The sequence below is a fragment of the Anolis carolinensis genome, chromosome 1 (genome assembly GCF_035594765.1).
Source record: "Anolis carolinensis isolate JA03-04 chromosome 1, rAnoCar3.1.pri, whole genome shotgun sequence".
Taxonomy (NCBI): Eukaryota; Metazoa; Chordata; class Lepidosauria; order Squamata; family Dactyloidae; genus Anolis; species Anolis carolinensis.
Window position 1 is genome coordinate 306,783,339 of NC_085841.1, and position 25,574 is coordinate 306,808,912.

The 25,574-nt window shown below is 38.4% G+C and overlaps 1 protein-coding gene across 6 annotated transcripts in view; it reads right to left on the reverse strand.

The window, feature by feature from the left end:
• Positions 1–749: 749 nt before the first annotated feature.
• actn1 (actinin alpha 1) overlaps positions 750–25,574 on the reverse strand; it is a 135,296-nt gene continuing 110,471 nt past the window's right edge. For 2 of the 6 annotated variants that reach the window (XM_062968057.1, XM_003224857.4), the window contains exons 12-22: positions 23,669–23,819; positions 21,963–22,071; positions 19,158–19,298; positions 16,104–16,286; positions 14,951–15,085; positions 12,020–12,199; positions 9,338–9,484; positions 7,740–7,820; positions 7,198–7,263; positions 3,915–4,073; positions 750–1,641 (exon numbers count right to left, since the gene is read on the reverse strand). In XM_062968057.1, the coding sequence (XP_062824127.1) occupies positions 1,483–1,641; positions 3,915–4,073; positions 7,198–7,263; positions 7,740–7,820; positions 9,338–9,484; positions 12,020–12,199; positions 14,951–15,085; positions 16,104–16,286; positions 19,158–19,298; positions 21,963–22,071; positions 23,669–23,819 (1,511 nt within the window). In that variant the 3' untranslated portion in view covers positions 750–1,482. The remainder of the gene's footprint in view (positions 1,642–3,914; positions 4,074–7,197; positions 7,264–7,739; positions 7,821–9,337; positions 9,485–12,019; positions 12,200–14,950; positions 15,086–16,103; positions 16,287–19,157; positions 19,299–21,962; positions 22,072–23,668; positions 23,820–25,574) is intronic. The other 4 variants (XM_003224855.4, XM_003224856.4, XM_008116954.3 and 1 more) reach the window with 2 other exon arrangements.

Consider the following 25,574-nt stretch of genomic DNA (forward strand, 5'->3'; position numbering starts at 1 on the left):
AGGGCTAGACTTAATGTCAGGAGAAAACCTTTACATTATTATTATTTACCTTATTGCCTATTATTATTATTATTATTATTATTAACTAAGGGTAAGCCTAAGTGAATAATGTAGGAATATTGCTTATAAATATGCTACTAAATGTTTTTAAAAGCATAAAATTATTTATTTCCAGGGCTAAAATGCTGTCTCCTACCCAAATGTGACTCACTGAGTCAACATTTCTATCAGTCTCACTGACTGAGTAGGACTAGTGAAGCTGGGACTATTTAATTTAGACTGTTATACCAATGTGGTATACATTTATCTTAATTTGAAATAGTATCCATATAGGTTAGTTATGTTCTTACTGTTGGCTACTTTGCCTGTTATTAAGTTTAGAGTTAGGTTGCTTTTATATTGTTTAATATGGTTTCTGCTGATGTAATTTGTTTGAATGTTTTTCCTTTTGCCATTGAATGTTTGCCATGCATGTTGGAAACCGCCCTGCAAATAAACCAGGCAGTCTACAATAATAATAATAATACCAGTCAAGTAAATATCACTTCATGGCAGTCTGTGGAAGGAGGCTGGGGAGAAAGTAGCCTTTCATATGCCAGAAAAGATGTAAGAAAAAATTAACATTAGATAAATATGCCAAAAAAAAGGAACCCCAAGCTGCTAATATATTTTAGAAAGGGTTAAAAATATTTCTTGTTACAGCTAGATATAATTAAACAGGTTATGTAGACAAAAGAATGACATGTAGATTTGTTATCACAAGATTTTTTTTAATATGGTCCGTGACAAGCAATATCAAAGATGCCAACTCTCAAGCGCCATATTTGGAAAGCAAGACAACTTTCAGCAACAACACATAGTAGGCATATTGCAGTTTTAATTAAATATGAAAACATGAGCTGTGTACATTATTTTTCCCTAAAAAACCACAGCAATTTCAAAAAGTTTTATTGTAAAATATTTCCATGAAATGAGTGAACCAGTAATACATGCACTTGTGTGCCTTCCCCTCTGAAAACATATGTGACAAAAGAATATATAGAGTGACAGATGAAAAAAGTTGACTCATGGTAGGACGCATGGGGCTGGGCTGCAGCATATAGGAAGCAATGCTGGACTCCATTTCCTATGTCTGAACAAAGGTGGGAGAAGGGGGGGGAGAGGACCCGCACATCTTTAAATTTTCTATTTATGCTTCAATTTTGGAGAAAAATACTTTTTTTCTATAATAAAATACATTTCTTTAAATGTAACCTTTTCACCAGAAAATAATTCTGCAAGTCACCATTCTTCAGGGGCATGAGAGGCCATTTCATTTCAAGATCCTTCCCTCTGCTTCTCTTCCCCAAGTGGATCCATTACCTGAAGTGGAAAAGAGGATGTTTGGGAAAAGGCAGAGCAGAATCTGCTTTGCAGAGAAAAGAAGAAAAGTGCGCCTGGAAAGGAGCGGGTCAAGATGTGTGGTAGATAGAGAAGTGATAATTAAAGGTCACTTTCGCCATAAAGGGCTGTGGAGAAAGACATATAGTCCAGGGCACCAGGCACGGAATCCAGCCCGGTGTAAGGTGCCATTCTAGCAATACAATATTCGGCTTGATCAGGAGGCAGCTCCCGTCGTAATTCATCCACAGTGATATAATTCTGCAAGAAAAAAAACAGAGATGTTTCCTTTCCATTCCAACTGGCCAAAGCAAACACAATTTTATGAATACAGTAGAGTCTCGCTTATCCAACATAAACGGGCCAGCAGAACGTTGGATAAGCGAATATGTTGGATAATAAGGAGAGATTAAGGAGAAGCCTAGTAAACAATAAATTAGATTATGATTTTACAAATTAAGCACCAAAACATCATGTTATACAACAAATTTGACAGAAAAAGTAGTTCAATACGCAGTAATGCTATGTAGTAATTACTGTATTTACGAATTTACCACCAAAATATCACGATATATTGAAAACATTGACTACAAAAATGCATTGGATAATCCAGAACGTTGGACAAGCGAGTGTTGGATAAGTGAGACTCTACTGTACAACTATTGCTTATTTGAATATTGAATAGAAATGTATATGCATTTTGTTATTTCTCTACTGGGGGTAAGGAAATGTTTCATACTCTGTGATATTAGGGAGTACTACAGCAATGTAGCTTAAATATTATAAAGTTTAGGCTTTAAAAAATTAAATACAACTGCACAGTTACAGTAGAGTCTCTCTTATCCAACCTTCGCTCATCCAACATTCTGTATTATCCAACACAGTCTGCCTCCCGCCTGGATCCACAGCTGTTTCTCTAGGCAGCAACGCACAGCGGGCCAACACTCCCAACAACAACACAAGTGCAGCCACACTCCCAAACAAATGGCAGACTTGTTGTAAAACATGATGTTTTGGTACTTAATTTGTAAAATCATAACGTAATTTGATGTTTAATAGGCTTTTCCTTAATCCCTCCTTATTATCCAACATTCTGCCGGCCCTTTTATGTTGGATAAGTGAGACTCTACTGTAATACAAAAAGCTTTGTATCAGTGAGATTTACCAATGTGTTGATTCACCATTTCACCATTGATTCAACCAGTCTACTCCATTTTGGGTAAACCAACAGAAAATTCTACATTTTCTGTATTGGTTAGAGACACTGGAGGAATTTGAATACTAAGTTAAATATATTTACCTAAGAACTTAATTTCTTAACCTTTGTACTGTATATGACTTTCAGTGCAATTATGGTCATGAAAATTGAGATAAATCATCTGCACGAAGATAAAGTTCAGACAGACATCATAAATTCAGCTTTTCTACTTTATCTACAGAACTATTTATATTGCTGTATTTCATATGCATCTGTACTTGGTCAAGCCATTGCGAAAAGTGCCCTGCATGGAGGAACACAGTCTGTCTTTTCCAGTTTGTACAGGAAATTCAAAAATGGCACTCCATCAATTTCATATACCTGTTGTTTTAACTCATGCACTATTGAAATTTGCAGTTTAAACTATATGCTTTTTCACTCAAAAACCATTTATTGACAGTAATTGCTTCAAATGTATTATTTAGTTTACAGCCTTACACCATGCAAAATATGTTAATATCTTTTAAACAGTAGATGGTTCACCGTGGTTGCTAGAAATTCATAACACGTGTGTTCATGGCAGAGACAAAAATCAAACGAGGGATTTCCTGATTCATAGCTCATTCTCTTGGCCTCAGTGTTTAACACTGAATCATCCTGTTCCCTTTGTTCTGAGGATTATTTAAACCAATATCTGTAAGACTTTTCCCAGATTTTTCCCAAGGCAGAAGTTCAAATCTGGGGTAGCTGAATGGGCTTTCAAGAATCTATAGGTTTTTGCAGAGCCTCTGCCACAAGTCTGTAGCTCTGGTGGAATAGTGGACCTCCAATATGTTTGAGGCATCTTTTTTAGCAAAGGGCACCTCTGTCAATAATGTTGAGGTCTTTCCCAATCTCTACAATAGTAGAAGGGTTGGATCTTGCATGTACAAACATAAGGGGAAATGGCCGAGTGACTCTAAACAAGCATCATGCAACTGAGTTGTTCCGACTCATCACTACATGGCTCCCCTTAAATACAACACATATGTCTACGTCAACTGAGCAAGCATTAAGCCGTTTAAGATCTTGATTAGGCTTCTAGATCCAATGAACATGCTTTCCTCACCATTAAGGGATTAATGGAGGAATCTGTAAGTAGAATTACTGAGCTACACAACTGTTTTCTCACTACTAATATGGCAACTTATGCCTATGAGCACTAACAAGACACCACAACCATTGCAAAAAACATTTCCAAGAATGGTGTCTTTTTCATTTGTTATTTCAGCCAACCTGAAATCAAGACTATACTTTATTTCGAGATTGCATGCACCTCATTTCATTCTACACTCACTTTATCTCCAGCCAGGATTTTGAATGAGGCCATAACCTGGTCAGCTGTATCAGTATCTGCTGTTTCCCGGGACATGAAGTCAATGAAGGCCTGGAAAGTCACTACTCCTATGCGATTGGGGTCTACAATGCTCATGATCCGGGCAAATTCAGCTTCTCCCTGGACAGTAAGACAAAAGTTAAAAATCAATCAATCTACTAATGACAAAATAGGATAAAATACAATTTGTTACACTTACATCCTTTGTTAGACATACAAATTTGCTAACCCTACTGCCTTCTATGTTTGTTGAACTACAGCTAATATCGTTCCCAGGCAACATGGGTCACTGGATGTTTAAATGTAAAAGATTCCACATATTACAATTGGCTGTCTCGTTACATAGGTCACAAGCATGTCTGTCTTATAAAACAGCAACTCTTCTGTTTTGTTTGTTTTGTAATTCTTTTTTACCCCTTATAATCCTTTCTTCCAAAAATGGAAAAAATAAGACAATATATATTTAAATATTAAAACTTGTATCATTTCATTGGGACCTAGTATGACTTTATTCACAAGTGATCCCACTAAGTTCAATGAGACACACTCCCAAATAAGAAGAAAAAGAAGTGAGAGAAGAGGATTTAACTGCACTAACTTTGAGACTATCTGCCCTATTTCAGTATAAGCTTTCCAAAGTAAGCATGACATTTTAAGTTATACCATATTACGTTCAGCTCAATTACAGATCAGTAAGCTGACCAAATATTAATGCTGATCTTCTCTGAATTCCCATCCAAGGTAACTTATAGTCCTGCTATGTGTGTATTTGAAGTTTCTATTAGGGCAGTCAGGTGGCAGTAGAGTTGATATTGCTGGAGGGAATATGCAATTACTATAGAAATTAAAATTATGTTATTAAGTGCAAAATCCTATACTGGAGATCTGTTGGCCCAGGGCTTGTGGCAGGAAAGGCCATAGACTCTTTATGCACCCATATTTTCGGTTTTATCTAAGATTCTTCCACTCCTAGAGGTCTCCAGCAGCAATGGTCACTGACCAACCCCCAAATGAAAATGTGGGTATTATAGTTAATAGCCATTTTTAAAATGTGTATATTTGCCCATTTATGTGGTTGACAATTTGCATAAACCAACCATTCCTGAGCGACTGGATTTAGAAAAAGCTCTAGAATTCTACTACCATGGCATCTATGTGAGAAGAAAACCTAGATGGGATCATGGCTGACTATACTATGTGTGTGCATGCACATGTATGTATGGTCCAATGTACAGTAGAGTCTCACTTATCCAACACTCGCTTATCCAACATTCTGGATTATCCAACGCATTTTTGTAGTCAATGTTTTCAATACATCGTGATATTTTGGTGCTAAATTCGTAAATACAGTAATTACTATATAGCATTACTGCATACTGAACTACTTTTCTGTCAAATTTGTTGTCTAACATGATGTTGTGGTGCTTAATTTGTAAAATCATAACCTAATTTAATGTTTAATAGGCTTTTCCTTAATTTCTCCTTATTATCCAACATATTCACTTATCCAACATTCTGCCGGCCCGTTTATGTTGGATAAGTGAGACTCTACTGTATGTCTAATGATGCAGGCTCATGTGCTGGCAATGTATTTCCAGGCTGTCATCATGAGTTATTGGCCCCCTTTATGTGTGGGATAGCTTATCTCCAACTAGTGGGCACTGGGGAGCTTTCCAAAGAAATTAGGGTCATTTTTGTTTGTCTGTCTGTCTATAAATTATCTTACCTGTTTTTTTCTTGCTTTCCCAGCCTGAGCTCCCACTAGAAAGAGTATACCTTAAACTGTTCTAACTGTGGTATTATATCTAATCTGGTTGTAGTTTAGAAGCTCTGGGTTGCAGTAATCCAATTATTATTTTGCTGAGAACCAGCTACACTGAATGCAATAGAACCTATGTTTGACTAAGCAAGGTAAGAATTGCACTATAAAGAGATAAACCATTCACAGACTAGCAAGGGTGTAGTGATCTATGTTTCAATATACACAACAATGAATATAAGCATATAATGAGGCTTGTTTTTACCTTGGCTTAATTTCTATCCTTGGAGAGGAGAGAGCCACCACATGTGCTCTAGGCCCTTGCCGTTTCTGGCTCATTAAACAGGCCAGAGGGATCTCCCACTGGTGGAATGAGTCAGTCAGGGAAGTGATTAATGGCTCCCTACATCAGAGCAGGGTCCCCACAGGTCTCAAGGAGACTGTGGTAAGACCACTTCTTAAAAAACCTTCCCTAGACCCCTCTGTACAGGACAACTAGAGATAGGTCTTCAACTTCCCATTTTTAGGCAAGGTTGTGGAGTGCATGGTTCCTGGATGAAGCTGATTATCTAGATCAATTTCAGTCAGGTTTCAGGGCTGGTTATGAGACAGAGACAGCTTTGGTCGCCTTGGTGGATGACCTAGGCAGAGAACTGGACACGGGAGAGGGTCTTTTCGGTGGCTGTTCCCAGACTGTGGAGAGACCAGGATGGCCCCATCCCTGCTGGCCTTCTACAGGCATATGGGGAAGTGTAAGGAGCAAGCTTTGAGGAAGTTGGGTGGGATTGGGGGGGAATGTGAGTTTTAAAGGCCATTTTAGTGTATTTATTTACTGTATTTTAAATGTTTTTCCCACACTGTTACTTGTTTTTAAACTTTTGCATTGTACCTTTTAAACTTGTTTAGTGTGGAGCATTAGCCGCCTTGAGTCCCCATGGAGGGAAAGGCAGGGTATAAATAAAGGTGGTAATAATAATAATAATAATAATGCTGGATCTATCTTGTTTGCTGTGTCATAATATAATAATAATAACAACAACAACAACAACAACAACAACAACAACCCTACTGGGATCTGCGCGCATCATCCAAAAATACATCACACAGTCCTAAACGCTTGGGAAGTGTTCGGTTTGTGATTTTGTGACACGAAATGCAGCATTTCTAGCTTGTTTGCTGTGTCACACTATGTTGTTGTGTCAATAATAATGATGAGATTGGTCATTAAGAAATTCAGATAATATTCTATTTTAAGTCCAGAATATAGTTTAAACCAAACAATCCAAATTGTTAATAAATTGTTGTCTGTTAATAAATGTGTCTTTCAGATACATTTGTGAGAAAAATATGTTAAACTATGCAGCCCTTTATGTTTGAAAGTCATGGGACTGACACATCTTTACCCCCTTTATTAGACATATGCGTTTGTCTTTTCGAAGAGCTAAAATACCATTGTGGATAGAATGATAGGTGCTGCTACATTACCATATTGTAACCAATGGAGATAAGGAAGGTGCGGAAATCTTCAGCATCCATCATGCCAGTCTTCTTCTACAAATAATAATTCAAGGATGGAGCAATAAAGAAAAAAGGAAAGAGAGAAATGGAAAGGAGATCAAGAGGAGATGAATTCATGGAGGATGTTATAAGGAATAGATTTGCATGATGAAGGAATGGAAAACAAGATGAAACAAAACATCAGAATGTTTGAGAAAGCAAAGTAATGATATAGTCCATTGAAAATCAAGATGGACATAGGAAAGTTTAAACATAGGCAAAAAGATAAAGAGTACAAGAATATAAAGCAAAAAGTTTGAGGAATTAAATAAATAAAATATAGAACAGGGAGCAAAAAGAAAGATTTGAAAAATGCACGGAAAGAAAAGAATGGAGTTGTGATAACACACACCGTTGTACATGGAAAAATGCACAACAATACATGGATCAAAACAAAAAAAAGAAGAGGGGAAAAATATGTTATTTTCTTGTTGTCCAATATCTCAATACATTTCCCTTGCATTCAGTACCTGTGCATCGTTTCCAATATCGTAACCCAAGCTGATGAGGCAGGCTTTGAATTCCTCGGGGCCAAGTGTGCCGGAGTGGTCCTGGTTATGCAGTGTGCCAGGCAGCCGGACATGCAGTGCCAGTGGAGTAGTGATAGGAGATGAAGGAAAACAAAGAGAAGAAAGGGGAAAAGACATGGGGAGGTGAGGAAATGAGGTGGTGCACCATGCAGTGGATAAAGAGGGGAAAATGGCATGCAGAAAAAGACACGGGGGAAAATAAAAAGTGTACAAAGTTAGAACCTAGATTGACATTTCAGGCTGTGCTAATGCTCTTTTCTTTAAATGCACAGGGTTCTCACAAAATACGACTGTGCCTGCAAAAATGTCTACACTTTAACCATGCTTAGTTGTGAACTTTGAAAACTGTTCTCCCTTTTTCTGATAATCAGCTGTATTTTTATCAGAGCTGACATAATTGATCAGCAACCTCCAGACTAGTGAAAAGCAGGCAAAGGCAATGGTTTTTTTTTTTACTAGAACTTTGCAATCAGGACAAGAAGATTTTTGGGTCTGGAATAAAGAGATATGGATTTACAAGGATACATTAGTACAAACAGTATACAAATAATTCCATATTAGTCAAGTGTAGTCTACAGTTTTTTGTGCAACAGGACTGAATGACTGTGCTGCTTGAAATTCACTAAAATTTGAAATACTTGACTTTGGATTAGAAATGCACTCATATTAATGTCCTCCATATCTTCAGGAGTGTAAGAAAAGGCCTAGTAGTTATTGTGTGACTTTAATTCATTTCTGACAAATGGCAACTTATCACCAGGTTTTTTTTGGAAGATTTATTCAGAAAAATAATTGCCTTTGCCTTCTTCTGAGGTTGAGTGAGTGTGCCTTGCCAAAAGTCACCAGGTGGATTTTCATGGTAAAATAATGAGGCTTCAAATCATGGTTTTCAGATTCACAGTCGCATGCTCAAACCACTATACACTATGTTGGCTCCCTCACAGTGAATATAAGCTTCATTAAAATGCAGCTGTAAGACAGTGGACTAAAGAGTGTTCACTCATTAGCTGAATTCAGTATAGCCACTCTATCAGTTATTTTTGCCTTGTATAATTACTGACCACAGTCTAGATGCAATTGCTTATTCTGAGATTGTAACATAATAGATTATCATCAGTCTTTCTGAGGCAAAAACCATCCAGAGAGGAGAATGTGAAGTCCAGGAAGTGTGGCCAAAAGCAGGAGCCATCAGTGAATCCTAGATTCAACTGATAGCCAACAGCACTGCAATGTAAAACTCGAAGTCTATCAGAACATATTTTATGCTCAGTGAGTTATAGGTTATTCTAAGTTCAATTCTATAAGTAACATATGAGAGCTTTGTTACGAAGTAACATGTAAATAAATACATGATAAAAAGAATAAAATAAAGTAACCCTGTGACCATTAGCTCATTCAGTTAGTTTTAGCAGAGTATTTATTATTTATTATTTTGGGAAGAATCACTAAGCTAACAACTAACAATCAGTGAGGTGAGGTGCTCAGACATCCAAAAAGAGAAGCCCTCTGAATTACAGTTGTTCCTAATTCTCTCTTACCCTGTCAAAGTGGTTGAAAGAGGCACGGAATTCATTCATCTGTTCCTGGCTGATTCCTTTGGCATCTCGAGTTAGAATCTGGTTTTCCACCTCATTAATAGTTCTAGCTATTGTTGTGAGGAGCTGCTCCCAGCCCACTCGGATGTGCTAGAAGAGAAAAGTGAAGATGCTTGTTCAATATGAATGCAGTCAAGTAAGCTGTTTGAAATATATGTTTATTTAGTAGGACAATCAATCACAAGCCATGAGTCCATCTATGTTTTCCTTTAGGGAAAAATCACCTAGTGTGTAGGTTATTTTAATCTTAAGTAAGCATGGAGTTCTTAATCAGTACTATAAAAACAGTAGACAGGGAGAAAATATTCAATCCTGCCCTTTCTGCTGTAAATTGTCCCCTTTACAAGCAGCAATTAGAAAGTAGTAAAAAATAAAGCATAGCTCACTGACATCAAAGTTGTTGTTCTTATTATCATTAGCAATAGTAATAGTATTTCTGTCTAGCAGGGCCGTAGCCAGAAAAAAATTTTTGGTAGGGGTTTTGAAAATTTCAGGGGGGGGGGGGAGAGTTTGAACCCCTACCCCCCCCCCCCCTCCCGGCTACAGGCCTGTCAATATCTGCTTGAGATAGTGCCTGGAGGGACTCTTAATTTTTTGTGTCTCATAGACTTAGCATGGGGATTTGGTTAACCAGTTAAAAGTCATGAGTAAACCAGGGTTTTTTTAAATCTGAATTTGGGGGGGGGGGGTGTTAAACCCCTAACCCCCCCCCCCCCCCGGCTCCAGGCCTGCTGTCTAGTATATCATGTTGTGTGTGTGTGTGTGTAAATAAGGATTCCACAACACACATGTGGGTTCTTACATTTATCTGGGCTGGGCTGTGGCACAGCTGGCTAGTAACCAGCTGCTATAAATCACTACTGACCGAGAGGTCATGAGTTCGAAGCCCGGGTCGGGTTAAGCCTCCGACCATTAATAGCCCCGGCTTGCTGTTGACCTATGCAGCCCCGAAAGACAGTTGCATCTGTCAATTAGGGAAATTTAGGGACGCTTTATGCGGGAAGCTAATTTACAACACCATAAAACTGCCAGCAAAACACGAGGAAAGGAATGCAGAAGTACAGCCACTACTGGACGGTGAAGCAACAGCTCCCCCTGTGACCGGAATCGTGAAGCTGGAAAAATGTTAAAAATGCCTCTGAGTCTGTCTAATGTATGTTGTGTCTGTTGGCATTGAATGTTTGCCATATATGTGTTCATTGTAATCTGCCCTGAGTCCCCTTCAGGGTGAGAAGGGCGGAATATAAATACTGTAAATAAAATAAATAAATAAATCTGAAAAATGTGGTAGATAACCTCTACAGCCCAAACACATTTGGTGCTTGGCAAGTGGCTGTGAACTGCACATACAATATGTGCCTGTTTACATGTATGTATACATTTCAAGGGTAGGGGATCTGCAACTTTTCTTATTTAAGAAAATCCACTGCCCTATCTGTTAAAGGTTAAAGCCTACTCCTATTCCATTGATCCTGTTGAAGATTGCTGGAAGGCTGCATTCTTTCACATCCCCACCCTGCTGCATTTGAATGCAGGGAAATGGGTGCATGGGGCTGCCTCTGCTTGCGTATCTCATTAGCCAGCAGACTTGGACTGTCTTGCTGCCAGATTGGTAAGGAGGTAGCAACTTAATACTGTTCGGAAAAGGCCATGTAGCGATGCTTGATCCTACATGACCTGTGACAGCAGCAAAGAGGGAAATGCCAGGACAATGGCACCTGCAGAAAGCTGCAAAGGTGGCCTCCAAGGAACATATTTGGTATATGGTCAGTCCTCATCTGCTTGAGAATAAAATAAAAACCAATAACTGTATTGATGATTTTAATGCCATGTGAACTTTGATCAGTGAAAACAAGGACCCCTTTTCTAAAAAAGAAGTCCTCTTTTGCTATGATGTTCACCAAAGTCTTGGTAAGAATTTAATAACCTATGTACCCTAACTACTCACTAGTTACTATGACAGAGAATTTTGATTTCGGTGTGGAGCTTTACACTCTCCATTGGACAGTCGGGTGGAAACTAAAGTCTGTATTGGTGAAATTAAATCAGGTGGCTCATTTGTCAGTTGCCTACCTGACAGGTCTAGCAAGATGTGTTGCTTGTCGATACTGTGTTATGGTTAGCTAATGCTACCATTTTTATAAAGAACAGTTGTACCAAGAGCAAGTTTGGCTAGTATAGAATTTTTGTTCCCTCAGCAATGAGGCAGCCTGGAGAATGAAAAGGTAAAAACACATGGCTTATGGATGGAGCAAAAAAGACCATGACTTTATTGGTTGTAGTTTACGTCCCCTGCTCTGCAGAACATGGAGTGAGGACAAAGGAGCATATTTTTGTTTCCTAAGTGAGCAGAAGGGGAACTTCCCCTGACAGGCCCACTTGGCAAACTATTCTCCCATTCCCCAAAAGAATGTCAGCAGCTAACATGATCCATGTTGCTTCAAGGAGAAGCCATATCACATTGCAGGAGACAGAACATCTGCTCATTTTCATTCCATGCATTCAGTATATATGTATACTGTAATATATTGTAAAAAAGGCAACATTTTTTGCATTCAAAAGCCAAACCCTGCCCTTTCTTTGGGTTTCTGTGTGAAACTCCCAATTTTTTTCCACAGCTTTTACCTCCATGGTGTAGTTGGTGTGCTTATTATCAAAGATGAGTGCTTCCTGGATCTGTTGGTGATCTCCCTCCAGCTGATCAATCTTTGGTTTGTAGTTCACAATGCTTTTTTCATACTGCCGCAGGTGATTGAGCTGGTCCTCCAGTGTCCCATGCATCTCTATGGAGATACGGCCAATCTCCTGTATGAACCCAAAGGAAAAGTGGGCGAATGAGTGACAAGCTTCAACACGTAGAGCGTTTGCTTGCAGCTGTTTTGAACACAACTTAAAACACAGCTTTTTAATCTCAAGAGAGCACAAGTCTAATTGAAGGCTTTCTAGAGGACAGGTAAACAGAACTTGGTGAAACTTTTATTGCTGGCATAAATTATTGTAGCTGTACAGAGTTAAATATTGAGCCCAACAGTGGCAAAGAGCTCCTGAATATCATTCCACTGCTTTTTTACCACAGTTATTTCCAGCGGCACCTAGTGGTTCACATGTTAATGGAATATGAATGTTATTTGGTGATTCTCAACCAGTGATTCTCAATTTTGGTTCTCTAGACAACCGGGACTTCTTTTTCAAGTATCTCTGACCATTGGTAATGCTTGTTGAGGCTTCTGGGAGTTGAAGTCCAAAATACATGGATGCCCAAAAGTTGAAAGCACTGATCTAAATCTTCAAAGAGCTTTTCAAAATACATGTTTTGGGGATAAGATTAAACACACTAGATAGTTCATTTAGTAGTTCATTAAACCTAAGGCTGGAGCAGATTCGCTACCCTATTTATACAGAAGTGACCAGCCACCCCCAGTTGTTTCATTCTTCTAAATTAAGACTAAGTTTAGTGAGCCCATATTAAAGTCTGATAAACTCATCTGAAACAGCTAGTAATTCAAAGCCATATGCACCATGATTGACAGTAGACTCCTCCAGTTAAAAACAACAGAGATGTATTGCTACACGTACAGTACAGCTACCCTATTTATACAGAAGTGACCAGCCACCCCCAGTTGTTTCCTTCTTCTAAATTAAGACTAAGTTTAGTGAGCCCATATTAAAGTCTGATAAACTCATCTGAAACAGCTAGTAATTCAAAGCCATATGCACCATGATTGACAGTAGACTCCTCCAGTTAAAAACAACAGAGATGTATTGCTACACGTACAGTACAATTATGGAGATGCAAGCAGCTGTGATGAGCACATTTAGAAGCCAATGAGTGGCTAATCTGAATAGACCAAAATTGGAACAAGGACATACTGAACACGTAAAGCACAAAACAGTCCAAACTACATGTCTAGTTATTTCTTAATGGATCCTGCCCAAACACTTCAAAATGTATTCTAAAGCTCTAAGTGAATCATTGCCAACATCACTCCTTGATGGAAACACAAAAGTGTTGATGTTCCAGGCAGTTCTAAGACTAGGGATGACAGGCAGAATTGTTGGTTCTACTGATGACAGTTAGTGCAAGTTTCCCAATTTATGACAGTTTGATATTTGATTAAAAAAAACAATACATTGCTAGTTTGAAGAAACAAATTGAGTTTAAAGACTGTGAGTGGGATTTTTTCCCTCTGTACTGTTCATAGAAACTAGCAAGTGAGCTATAGTTCCTTTGATTTTTAATCTTCTGACTGGGATGTAGAGATACGGGTGAATCAGGGAAGTAGCATGAAAGCTTAGGGCTATCTCCTGATCACATGTTGGGATGCAAGAAGGAGATCAGAAACATTGCTTATAAGCCCAAGAATTCCCTAGCCAGCATGATGATATGGTTCTTCCAAAAGCTCCCAAAAGTAACTTTTTCTACTTGTGGGTGAATTAATCTTGACTGGATTCTAAGATACCTAAGCTAGGTTTCCATTAAGCCATTATCAGAGTTGTAGTCAGAATATCCAATGGAGGCATGAAGAATACCCATTAGTATTTTCAGTCTTGAGGAGAAGGGATGTCTCACTACCCATGACATCTTAAACAACCCCCACCAAGGAAAAGGAAACTGGCTGCAAGACTCTCCTACCTTGGGACTTCACTGGGGAAAAACCAGTGTGCATAAATATACATACGATTTCCCTACTTAGAAAACATCCAAAATACAGAGTTTCATTCACAAAATATCTTCAAGAAATACATGTGGGTTTTTTGTACAGAAAAAATGTAATTTGCACAAATGTGTGAATTCAGAAAAATCGTATTTTTTCTGCAGGTGTATTCTATGCAAAATTTCTGTGAGAATCAATACATTTTGTGTAAAATACACATTTTCTGTGCAAAAAATGTTTTACTAGCGCAGGAAAAACACATATTTTCACTCATATGAGTCTGCTCACCAGAAAATTTCTTTGATATATATTGTGCTTATAAACAGCATAGAAATTTTATATTCATACACAGTGGACTGAAAATTGCTGAAATTATTCATTTATGTATGGGGGATGAAATAAAAACTATTTCCCTCTCTAGGAGCCATATTATGCAAAAATAACACTTTTTATTATTTTTTGTTATATTAGAGAAGTCTGTTGTATGTTAGATCTTACACAGACATCGGTTTTCTACAGAGCTGTTAACATGCAGTGGAGGCCTGAATGAACCAGTGGCAAGTACTTTAAAATGCCATTGAGCTTAATGTAAAAATTAAGCGCAAGATGTAACAAGAATTTAACTTTGGGCATATTATGGCGTGATGATGTAGAACAGTCTCTGCACCTGATGCTCTGCAGTTAAGACAAACTTATTACCCTGCATTTTGTAGGTTAGATGCAGATAGGAGATGGAACACAGCTTTCAAAATTCCCAGTGAAAATGAGGTGGAGGAATGACGGGGGTTGTAGACCAACTTACTTAGAAAATATCACACTGGAAAATGCTGGTGTAAAACTGTGAAAAGACAATACAAAACAGAAGCTCTTCGGGAGAATATAGCCAGTTGTTGGTTTTTACCTCCATCTTGGTTTGGATCCAGGGCCCAATTACATTGGCTTGAGCCCCAAACTGTTTGCGGAGTCTCTCATTATGCTGCTGGCGTGCGTGTTCTTCCATGAGCGCTTGATCCCGCCTGGGAACTAGTTGCCTCACCTTTAACCAAAACACAAAATTGTATTTCACTCAATGGCTCTTAAGTACTCACATAAGGCATTGCAAGCTCTGAAACAAAATATATATCCTGTTCAACCTTAAATAAAATCCCACACCCTTCTGCTCAAACAGTTGTTAAATCTGGATTTTCAGTTTAAATGTTTCAGGCATTCACAAAACAAAACCTTCCCATTATTAACTTCTACGAATAATCCAAAAAGGAAAGACACTGGGGCTTGACTAATTAACTCTTCTAATTATATTAATTACACAAGCCTATAATGAAAAAACATTTTCTATACTGTAGCTATTTTAATGTAGTTTTGAGTTCTGAATTTGAGAAGCACAATAAAAATGTCATACTACATGAAGCAAGAGAATGTGCAATATTTTTATTAAATCAGTTGTTACCCAATTGTTATTAAGAGCAGATGCTGATTTTCCAGTGCTATTTCGTTTAGTGCATTTAATCTGATTTTTGGGTTTCATATCAGCAAAATAAAGTGTTTTGAAAGATTGTTTGGCGTTTTTAACCTTTTTATTCTTTACTCCTCAAAGAAATCTTACACAATCGCATACTACAAAATAAAAACATCAAAGCATGTTTGGGAGGGATGGGGGACCTGTACACGCTGGAGCAAATTTGAGGTCATTTTTAGATTTAAAATACCAGATTCCTATAAAACCAGACCATATTTTTTAAAAAGCTTTTATGACCCTCAATCTTGAAGGCATCTGATATTTTACAATGGCTGAAAACAAAACTCACTTCAGACTTTTTAATATAATCTGCTCTGAATCATTTGCCTACAAAACAAAAAGTAACTGTATGAGAACTTGATATCCTGCACCAAAGAGATTTTATGTTAAGGCTGCAATCCTATGGACACTTACTTGGGAATAAGCCTTCTTTTGAAATCAGGGGTTTACTCTGGAGGAATGTGACTAAGATGCTAATTAGATGACCATGTATTTTGCTTTTCCACTCAATAATGTCCAAATCTTGAATGCTACTCACATGGTCCCATTTGCTGTTGATTTCTTGTGGATTGATGGTGGTGTAGGGGTTGGTTCCTGCCATGTTGACGTGGTAGGTCTGGACAATTTTCGACACTTCATTATGGATTCCTAGGATGGCCTGTCGCTCCTTGTCAGCATCTGGCAAGGTTGCTTTGAACTGTTCGTGAGCTGTGGTCAATCCCTGAATGAAACAGAGAAGATGAGAAGAAAGAAAAAAGATTACAGTTTCCACAGTAATATATATAGCATACAAATAGTATAGAATAAGTAATACCAGTCACACAGAGTTTAGGCATATTATCTTTTAGATCTGCAGCTCCAGACTCTGTCAGCCAGCATGGCCATTGCATAACAGAATTGTCAAGTGACTCAAACAGTGTGCAGCATAACAAAAAAAGCAGCCTTTTCAACAGAATTTCAAAGATCTGTGCAACTGGGCTGGAACAATTGAAGTTGATGTAGCAAATAAAGCTTTTCACAATATGACAGCTGAAGAATATATTGAGGAGGTTGAAACACAGGATGACATGTACAGTATATCATTTTAAAAAACAATCTTCTTTAAAATTTTCTTGAAAGCTGATTCATCAATTAGCGGTGGGGATAAAGAATGCTCCTAATCTTTTTTGAATAATTTTAATACAATATGCAGATAGCATATCTATGCAAGTTATTAAACCCGTCTTATCCACATATTTATTCTAGGAAAAGTACTAAACTACATCTATCAAATTTGCCAAACAAGGTTTTCAAACCAGGGCAACCACAACCTACCAATAACCTACTGGGGCCTACCAAATGCTTGCTGTAAATAAGTATGCTGTTCTTATCTGCCATCAAGTCAATTTTGATTTATGGAAATCCTCTGAATGAGAGATTTCCAAGATCATTACCAACTGGCCTGCTCAGATCTTGTAAATTCAAGACTATTACTTCCTAGATTGAATCAACCGACTAGTTGAATCAATCAACTAGTACTGAGGTCTCTCCCTCACTTCCTACTTTACTATTTCACCACTTCCACCTGCATTGTCACCTTTTCCAATGAGTCATGTTGACTCATGATATGTCCAATGTTTGTCAGCCTCAGTTTAGTTATTTTGGTTTCTAGGGAGAGCTCAGGCTTTGTTTGCTGTAAAATCCATTCATTTCTCCTTTTAATGTGCACATTATTTGCAGAACACTATTCTAGCACAAGATTGAGTTTTCTTTATGTTGGTTTTCATCACTGTCTAGCTTTCACTATCATATATATAGAAATCAGAAATACTATGATTCCAAGTATGGCATTTAATGATATATGTCTTTACACTTGAGAGGCATTAACTATGTATGCAGTACTAGTCCCAAATACACAATTCTCCTTATCCTGTTAAGCCCGCACTAGATCTGTGACTAATAGGTTAAATGTGTCAATTAAAAGGCAAGAATACGTCAAACTAGACATGCATATACATGGTGTATCAAAATAGCTTTTTAGTTCCTGTTTATCTGAATGAACAAGCACTCATGACTATTCTGACTGTGGTCTGAGGTCTGTCCATGCAGCACTCCACAAATACTAGCTTTTCTCAAAACTCTGGATGTTATTTTTAAGGAAATGAATCAGCTGTTGTCACTTATACCTGGTGTTTAAAAAGAGGGATGAATTATGCAACTCATTAGTAATGCATTGCTTTTAAATAAATATTTTTTCCAATGAGAGATTATAACTAATCCCTCCAAAACTCCCTGGAAACATGTTCAAGTGATCAGCAACATTATTCAAAATTATTAGTACTGTTTTCATTTATAAATCCAACAGTAAAAAACAAAGGCATATGACATTAAAAAATTAGCAACTCATGCTGTTTCTTTTAATTAATTAATTTATATATCGTGTCAGAAGCAAACCAAGGGTACAAGTTGTAATGTATTTGAAAACACAAAGTTAAAAAAACTTGGCATTATACTAAATGTCCTTTGACCAGTAGCTGGCCACTTGGAGTACCACTGGTGTTGCTACAAGAAGGTCCTCCATTGTGCATGTGGCAGGGCTCAGACTGTATTGTAGTAGTTGGTCTGTGGTTTACTCTTCTCCACACTCGCATGTTGCAGACTCCACTTTGTAGCTCCATTTCTTAAGGTTGGTTCTGCACCTCGTGGTGTCAGAGCTCAGTCTGTTCAGTGCCTTCTAAGTTGCCCAGTCTTCTGTGTGCCCAAGAGGGAGCCTCTCATCCAGTGTCAGCCACTAATTGAAGTTCCAAGTTTTAGCCTGCCACTTTTGGACTCACGCTTGCTGACATGTTCCTGCAAGTATCTCTGTAGATCTTAGAAAACTAGAGCTGGTTTTCCCTGTAATAGGCAGAAGCTTCAGAGAGTTTCTGTTCAACGATTTCAAAGCTCCCTGCTTGGGTGGTGATGGTACAATTGTCAGCACAGATGAAACTCTGGTCATTTGTGTAAATGCTAAACATTGATGGAGCAAGCATGCTTCCCTGAGGCAGGCCGTTCTTCTGCTTTCACTATCTGCTTCTCTGGCCCTGGAATTCAACAAAAAAGCTCCCATTTTGTAACAGATTTCCTATAAAGCGAGTAAGGTGGTAGCCCTTTGTGATATTATACATTTTTCTCAGGAGAAGGCAGTGATTTACAGTGTCACAAGCTGCTGACAGGTCTATGAATTCTTTCTGAGGCCTGTGTTTTCTTGGGATGAATGAAGAAGATGGAGCCTACACCTTTGGTGGCACATGATTTGGTGTAGAAAAACTGATGTAAGACATTGATTAGTCATTCAGAGAATGTATACTCTCCAAGAGACAGGCAAAGTACATCCATTTTATGGGCACTTGTTGATTTTGGAAAAGGATAGGTTATAAACTGACAAGTAGTTCTTAAATTAGCTGATGTTTAAGTATCATAGGCAGGATAAAGCTCTGAAAAGTTAGCTGGCTGAGGCATTCAGGGACTTTCATGCTGGTTTGCTGGATTATAGAAGTTTTAGTCCTCAAAAATACTTTCTTCGAGTTCTGGACAGGGAAGGCTAATCCAGTGAGAGTGAGACAATATTTACCTGGATCTCCTCAATGGTATGGACTATGAAGGTGTCCTGAAGATCCTCCATGGCCCCCTCCATCCAGTTATTGAAAGGGGCTGCACGCTTGGCATATTCTAGGTACAACTGGTCAATCGTCTCCAGGAGTTTTTCTGTTCTCTATGAAATCCCCACCAAAAAAAAGAAAGACATACATGTAAACATCACACCAGGATTGCTTTCAATTCATATAATGCATTTTAAAACAGTTCATTATCTTAACCCCTTCCTTCCTTCCTTCCTTCCTTTTTTTTTCTTTTTTTTCTTTTGATTCTATTTGACTTGGCGCCTAGCATTTTGAAAGGATAACTTTTGGCATTCAAAACATTACAATTTTTTTTCAATTTGATCTTTCTTTTACACTATCCAACAATTTTTTTTTTAAAAAAAAATCTGTTCCTGGTTTGAAAGTGCTATTTCCTGTTTAATTGTGCAGTACTTATTTTGAAAGTATACTCCACAAACTTTTTGTGGCTGCCACAAACCATGTTGAAACTGGTTAAGACTTTATGAGATATTCATTGAAAACAATAGCAAAATGTGCTGCAGGATGTCCCGCAAAACCAACGTTTTCCCATGTTTTTATGATAGAACCAATTAGGAAATGACATTTATAACCCATAGAATCATAGAATAGTAGAGTTGGAAGAGACCTCATGGGCCATCCAGTCCAACCCCCTGCCAAGAAGCAGGAAATCGCATTCAAAGCACCCCCGACAGCAACCCTGAACTAGGAGATCTCCACCATGGATCATTTCAACCCAGCAATGAAAATTGTGTACACAGTGCTATTATTATTCACATGACAGAGATAAATGTGTCGTCTTCATCATGGAAAGAAGTGACAAGTGGAGTGCCGCAGGGCTCCGTCCTGGGCCCGGTTCTGTTCAACATCTTTATTAACGACTTAGACGAAGGGTTAGAAGGCACGATCATCAAGTTTGCAGACGACACAAAACTGGGAGGGATAGCTAATACTCCAGAAGACAGGAGCAGAATTCAAAACGATCTTGACAGACTAGAGAGATGGGCCAAAACTAACAAAATGAAGTTCAACAGGGACAAATGCAAGATACTTCACTTCGGCAGAAAAAATGGAAATCAAAGATACAGAATGGGGGATGCCTGGCTTGACAGCAGTGTGTGCGAAAAAGACCTTGGAGTCCTTGTGGACAACAAGTTAAACATGAGCCAACAATGTGATGCGGCTGCTAAAAAAGCCAATGGGATTCTGGCCTGCATCAATAGGGGTATAGCGTCTAGATCCAGGGAAGTCATGCTCTATTCTGCCTTGGTCAGACCACACCTGGAATACTGTGTCCAATTTTGGGCACCACAGTTGAAGGGAGATGTTGACAAGCTGGAAAGCGTCCAGAGGAGGGCGACTAAAATGATTAAGGGTCTGGAGAACAAGCCCTATGAGGAGCGGCTTAAAGAGCTGGGCATGTTTAGCCTGCAGAAGAGAAGGCTGAGAGGAGACATGATAGCCATGTACAAATACGTGAAGGGAAGTCATAGGGAGGAGGGAGCAAGCTTGTTTTCTGCTGCCCTGCAGACTAGGACACGGAACAATGGCTTCAAAATACAGGAAAGGAGATTCCACTTGAACATCAGGAAGAACTTCCTCACTGTGAGAGCTGTTCGACAGTGGAACTCTCTCCCCGGGGCCGTGGTGGAGGCTCTTTCTTTGGAGGCTTTTAAGCAGAGGCTGGATGGCCATCTGTCGGGGGTGCTTTGAATGCGATTTCCTGCTTCTTAGCAGGGGGTTGGACTGGATGGCCCATGTGGTCTCTTCCAACTCTACTATTCTATGATTCTATGATTCTATGAAATCAAAACTTGAAATCACCCTGATGAGTTAATAGGATTTTGGCAGCACATATTGGTTATTAGCAAACGAGGACTAAGGAAACCAACATTCAGCCAAGCTTGCTGCAGGACTCATGCTGCGTCCCTATCTGTCACTCAACTCCCAGCCTACCTGACATAGCTGTTGTGCATTTAAAACTGGGGATAGGGGAAACCATGCACACCACTATCAACCCCTTGCAAGAAGGGTGGAATATTAAGATAATAGATAGATTAGCAGTATGCACCATAATTTGAAACAGTTCTTCCAGATATTTAATAGAAATTTCAAGATCATTTATATAGATATCAGTTTAAATATATATAGTGAGGACAATTAGAAAAATAATTAGATATAAAGATTGAAAAGGCAGTAGGTGTTAAGAGCAAAATTAAACCTATCACCAGGGATAAACAGAAAATTAAAAGACCTGGAAAAATTTAAAAATGTATCTGCATGGAACTCAAAGGGCAATGAAGTTGGGTTCAGAAGGGTCTCTCTGGTAAAGGTATTTCTTCATAACTGGAGTGCTACTGCTGAGAAGATCTTTTTGCTGATGACAATCTACCTTTCATCAGAAGCCTGGCACATTCTGTACATCTTAATAAATAAATATGAAAACACATCCTCTTTCTAGTATTTTTGTTAAGGTAAAGGATCTTTAAGGAGGAAAATTAAAAACAAAATGGGCTTTGAATAACTTGCATGTTACAATCATACTGCCTAACTTTTCCCACCATGGGAACCACCTACAACTTCTGAACAAACTTCGAATGACTTAGTGAATTACAGTAGTCTAATCTAGAGGTTTAAAGAAAATGTTAACCAAGTCTAGGCTGTTTGTTCATACATATATCTGAATTTGCATTGTTTCTAAAAAAAATGGCAGTTAAAAACAGAGGGGAAAATACATTTGAGCCACAATTGTCTCTCACCTCCAATGCTTCTCGTCGTTTCTGGGTCAGAGCCCCAAGGTTATCCCACTGGTCACATATTTTCTGACATCTGGCATTGACACTTGGTGAATCATAATAATCCAACTCACTAGCAAAAACAAGTTAGAAAGAAGTTAACAGGCAGATGAACTGGAGTCTGTTAATTTAAATGTCCCCATGGAACACTGTAAATTGACTTTCCCCAATTTGATGCTCTCCAGCCATGTCAGACTGCAAAGCAGACCAACTAAGCATGGTCAATGTATTGCAGACCAACATACCTGGAAAGCTCCAAGTTGGCAAGAACTGGTACAAATAACTGAAGTTACAAAAACATTGCTGGATCTGATCAAAAGTCCGCCTAGCCTGCCATCCTGTTTCCAACACAAGTCAGTTGGGACTTGAAGGCGGCAGATTTCTACTCTTCTCCCCTTCCCTCTCAAAATGGTCTTGAGAGGCGCTTTGCCTGTGTGCCACTGTTTAGCCATTATATTGCTGATAAATTTATTCTCTGTAGAGAGAAAAAAATCCCCTTTTAAAGATATCAAGCCAGCAAGCTGTACCATTTTCAAAGAGAAGGGATTTCACAAATTTAATGAGGCACTGTGGGTTAAAGTGCTTTCCTCTGCCTGTTCTGATCATAATATGAAAAATATATTTTTGATTCCAGCTCTCAGAATTCCCCAACCATCATGTCCAGTAGTCATGCTGGCTGGGGGATTCTGGGAACTGGAGTCTCTTCAAAGTAAATTTTTGACTCTCTGATTCTGTTTCTTGCCAGTCATCTGTTGATAGATTTATCTTATGCGGAGGAAGATAATCCTCTTTTAAAGTCATCCAGCCATCAAAGAGAACAGCCACCAGCAATTACTGTGATAGTGAATTTCTCAAATTAATGATGCTCTGTGGAATGAAGTCTTTTGTTCTGTTTGCTCTGACCAAAACTTTAAAATGTGTGTGTTTTAAAAAGTATTATAGCTCTTGGAATCTTGTAGCAATTATTATTATTATGTTTACCTGCATGGCCACTGCCTGTGCTAGTTGGGGAATTCTGGTAGTTGAAAATTCCCATTTCCAAAAAAGAAATAATGCCAAGCTCTGTCCCTGACTTTCTTGCCAATCAGTCTGGATGACTCTACATTCTACTAGCATGAGTGAGAAGAAGAAAACCCTCTTAATTTTGTGTACGAGCTTTATCACAAGTTTGGGCAAAATACAGCCTTCGGATGTTGCTAAATGACAAATCTCAGCACTTCTTGCTAGCATAACCAATGCAGAAAAATGCTGGGAAATGCAATTCAGCAACATCTGAAGAGCTGTTTTGTCCAGCCCTGCTCTATCATGTCTGCTTCTCGGTCACCTAATAAGTGCTGCGGTCTTACTAAGGCTTGCATATGAAAAAAAAAAAAAAAAACCCCAACAAGGTATAATATAACAAGGTATAAAATAGTGGTTGGTGTCTGTGACCTGTGCTTACTCTTGTCCCATTTTATCAAACATCATGTAAAAAGAATTCATTTCCCTCTATTCAGTCTATACCATTCTCTTCCTTTGCAATAGGCCAAGTTTTCTTATGAAGCAAAGGTCTTAGCTCAAAGGACTGGGATTTGCTTTTAAGCCAAACAGGATCACAAGGCTGACTAACTACTGAAACACCACTGGCTGGCTATGCCCCCTCCCCAAAAGGAATCCCATCAAAGCCATACTTGAGTTCTTGTGCAATAGCAGCAATCTGTTCCACACGGTCCTGGTGAGCAGCGAGGTCGCTCTCAAATGCCTCGTGTTTCTTTAGCAGGGCCTTGATCTCTGAGAGTGTGGCAGTTTCGTAGTCTTTCTGCTGCAACATGGCCTCTTTACCTACAGAGGGACCCCAAAGACAGCAAGTGAGCCAAGGGCCAGACACTGGTTTAGCTTATATAGATCATTCCATGACAAGTATTCCACTACTCATTACTTTGAGAGCGGGAAGAAGAAACAATTCCCAGAAATGTAACTTTTGTAGTAACGAGTAATGATTACTCACTTCTTTATATTGATTTTCTATAAAGAAGGGTAACAGGTGAATAGTTACTGGGTTGCTTAAAAAAACAAAGGAAAGATGCCAAAATGTTCCCAAATGATTAATAAAATTAATTATGTTGAAGTGTCTAACAGCAATGTATTATTTTGTTTTAATGTAATAACTTTTAAAGTAACATTTCCAGGGATTGAAATTATTGTACAGATGATGTTTCAGTGGAGTGATTTGTATTACTCTTAACTAACGACTAGGCAGAGAGCTTTCTCAATTGTAGCCCCTCATTTATGGAATGCCTTGCCAGTTGAAACTCGGAACTATCCGAGACCTACTTGCCTTTCGGAAAGCCTGCAAAACCTTTCTCTTCCGACAAGCTTTCGATGGGTGAAAAACTCGGGGCTATGTCTGTTTTTATTGTTGTTTTTATTGTTTTTTTTTACTGTTTTTATTGTTATTTTAAAGCTAATCGTATTGTTTTAATCTATTTCTGTAAACCGCTCTGAGCCAAACTGGGAGTAGCGGTATACAAGTCTAATAAATAAATAAATAAATAAATAACAAGTCTGATAAGGTTGCGTGTGCCTTATCCAAATTGCCTCAGACCAGAAATGTTTTCAGCAGTTTTTTGGTTGGAACACATGTATTTACATATACATATACAGTGTTCCCTCACTTACTGCAGGAGTTACGTTCCAGGACCACCCAAAATAAATGAAAATCTGCGAAGTAGGGACAGTATATTTATTCTATGTGGAGGAGAGCAAACCACAGACCACTTACTACAATGTAGTCTGTACTTTATTTTAGCAGTTACAATGTACAGTACACCGGCAGAGAAGGAGAGTGGAAGCTAAATAACCCTTTATTTCCACCCTTTCCCTACCCTCACTCCTCTCCCTTTATTTCTCTCTTTCCCCCTTCCAAAAATAACCCCTTTGCACACAGCAAAAACCTGCGAAACAGTGAAAATACCGCAATAAATGTGTACATTAATATTAATTGAAAACCCACGAATCAGTGAGGGAGCGAAAAGTAAACTGCGAAGTAGAAAGGGAACACTATATAATTTTAGGCTGGTTCTACACAAACCATATAATGCAATTTGAACTGCATTGAACTGCATTATAATGTAAAACTATATAATGCAGTTCAAACTGCATTATATGATCAGTATAAAACCTGTCTTAATATGAATCCAAGTCTAAACATGAAATTCATATATGTTTCATATACGCCTTGTACCCATAGTTTGTAGGTAATTTTATCCATTTGAAATAATTTTTTTGCGTGAAGTATAGTTCGAGAGCTAAGGTGTTGCTATCTCAGCCACCCTTACGGACAATTTTGGGTTTTGGGGTATTTTGGATTTCAGAATTCCACATAAGGGAAATTCAACCTGCATTATGAAGCAAATTCAAAGCCAACATAAAGCATTTTATAATTAAAAACATGTTAAGATAAAGGTAAAGGTGAAGGTTTTCCCCTGACATTAAGTCTAGTCGTGTCTGACTCTGGCATTTCTAAGCCGAAGAGCCAGCGTTGTCCATGGACACCTCCAAGATCATGTGGCCAGCATGACTGCATGGAGCACTGTT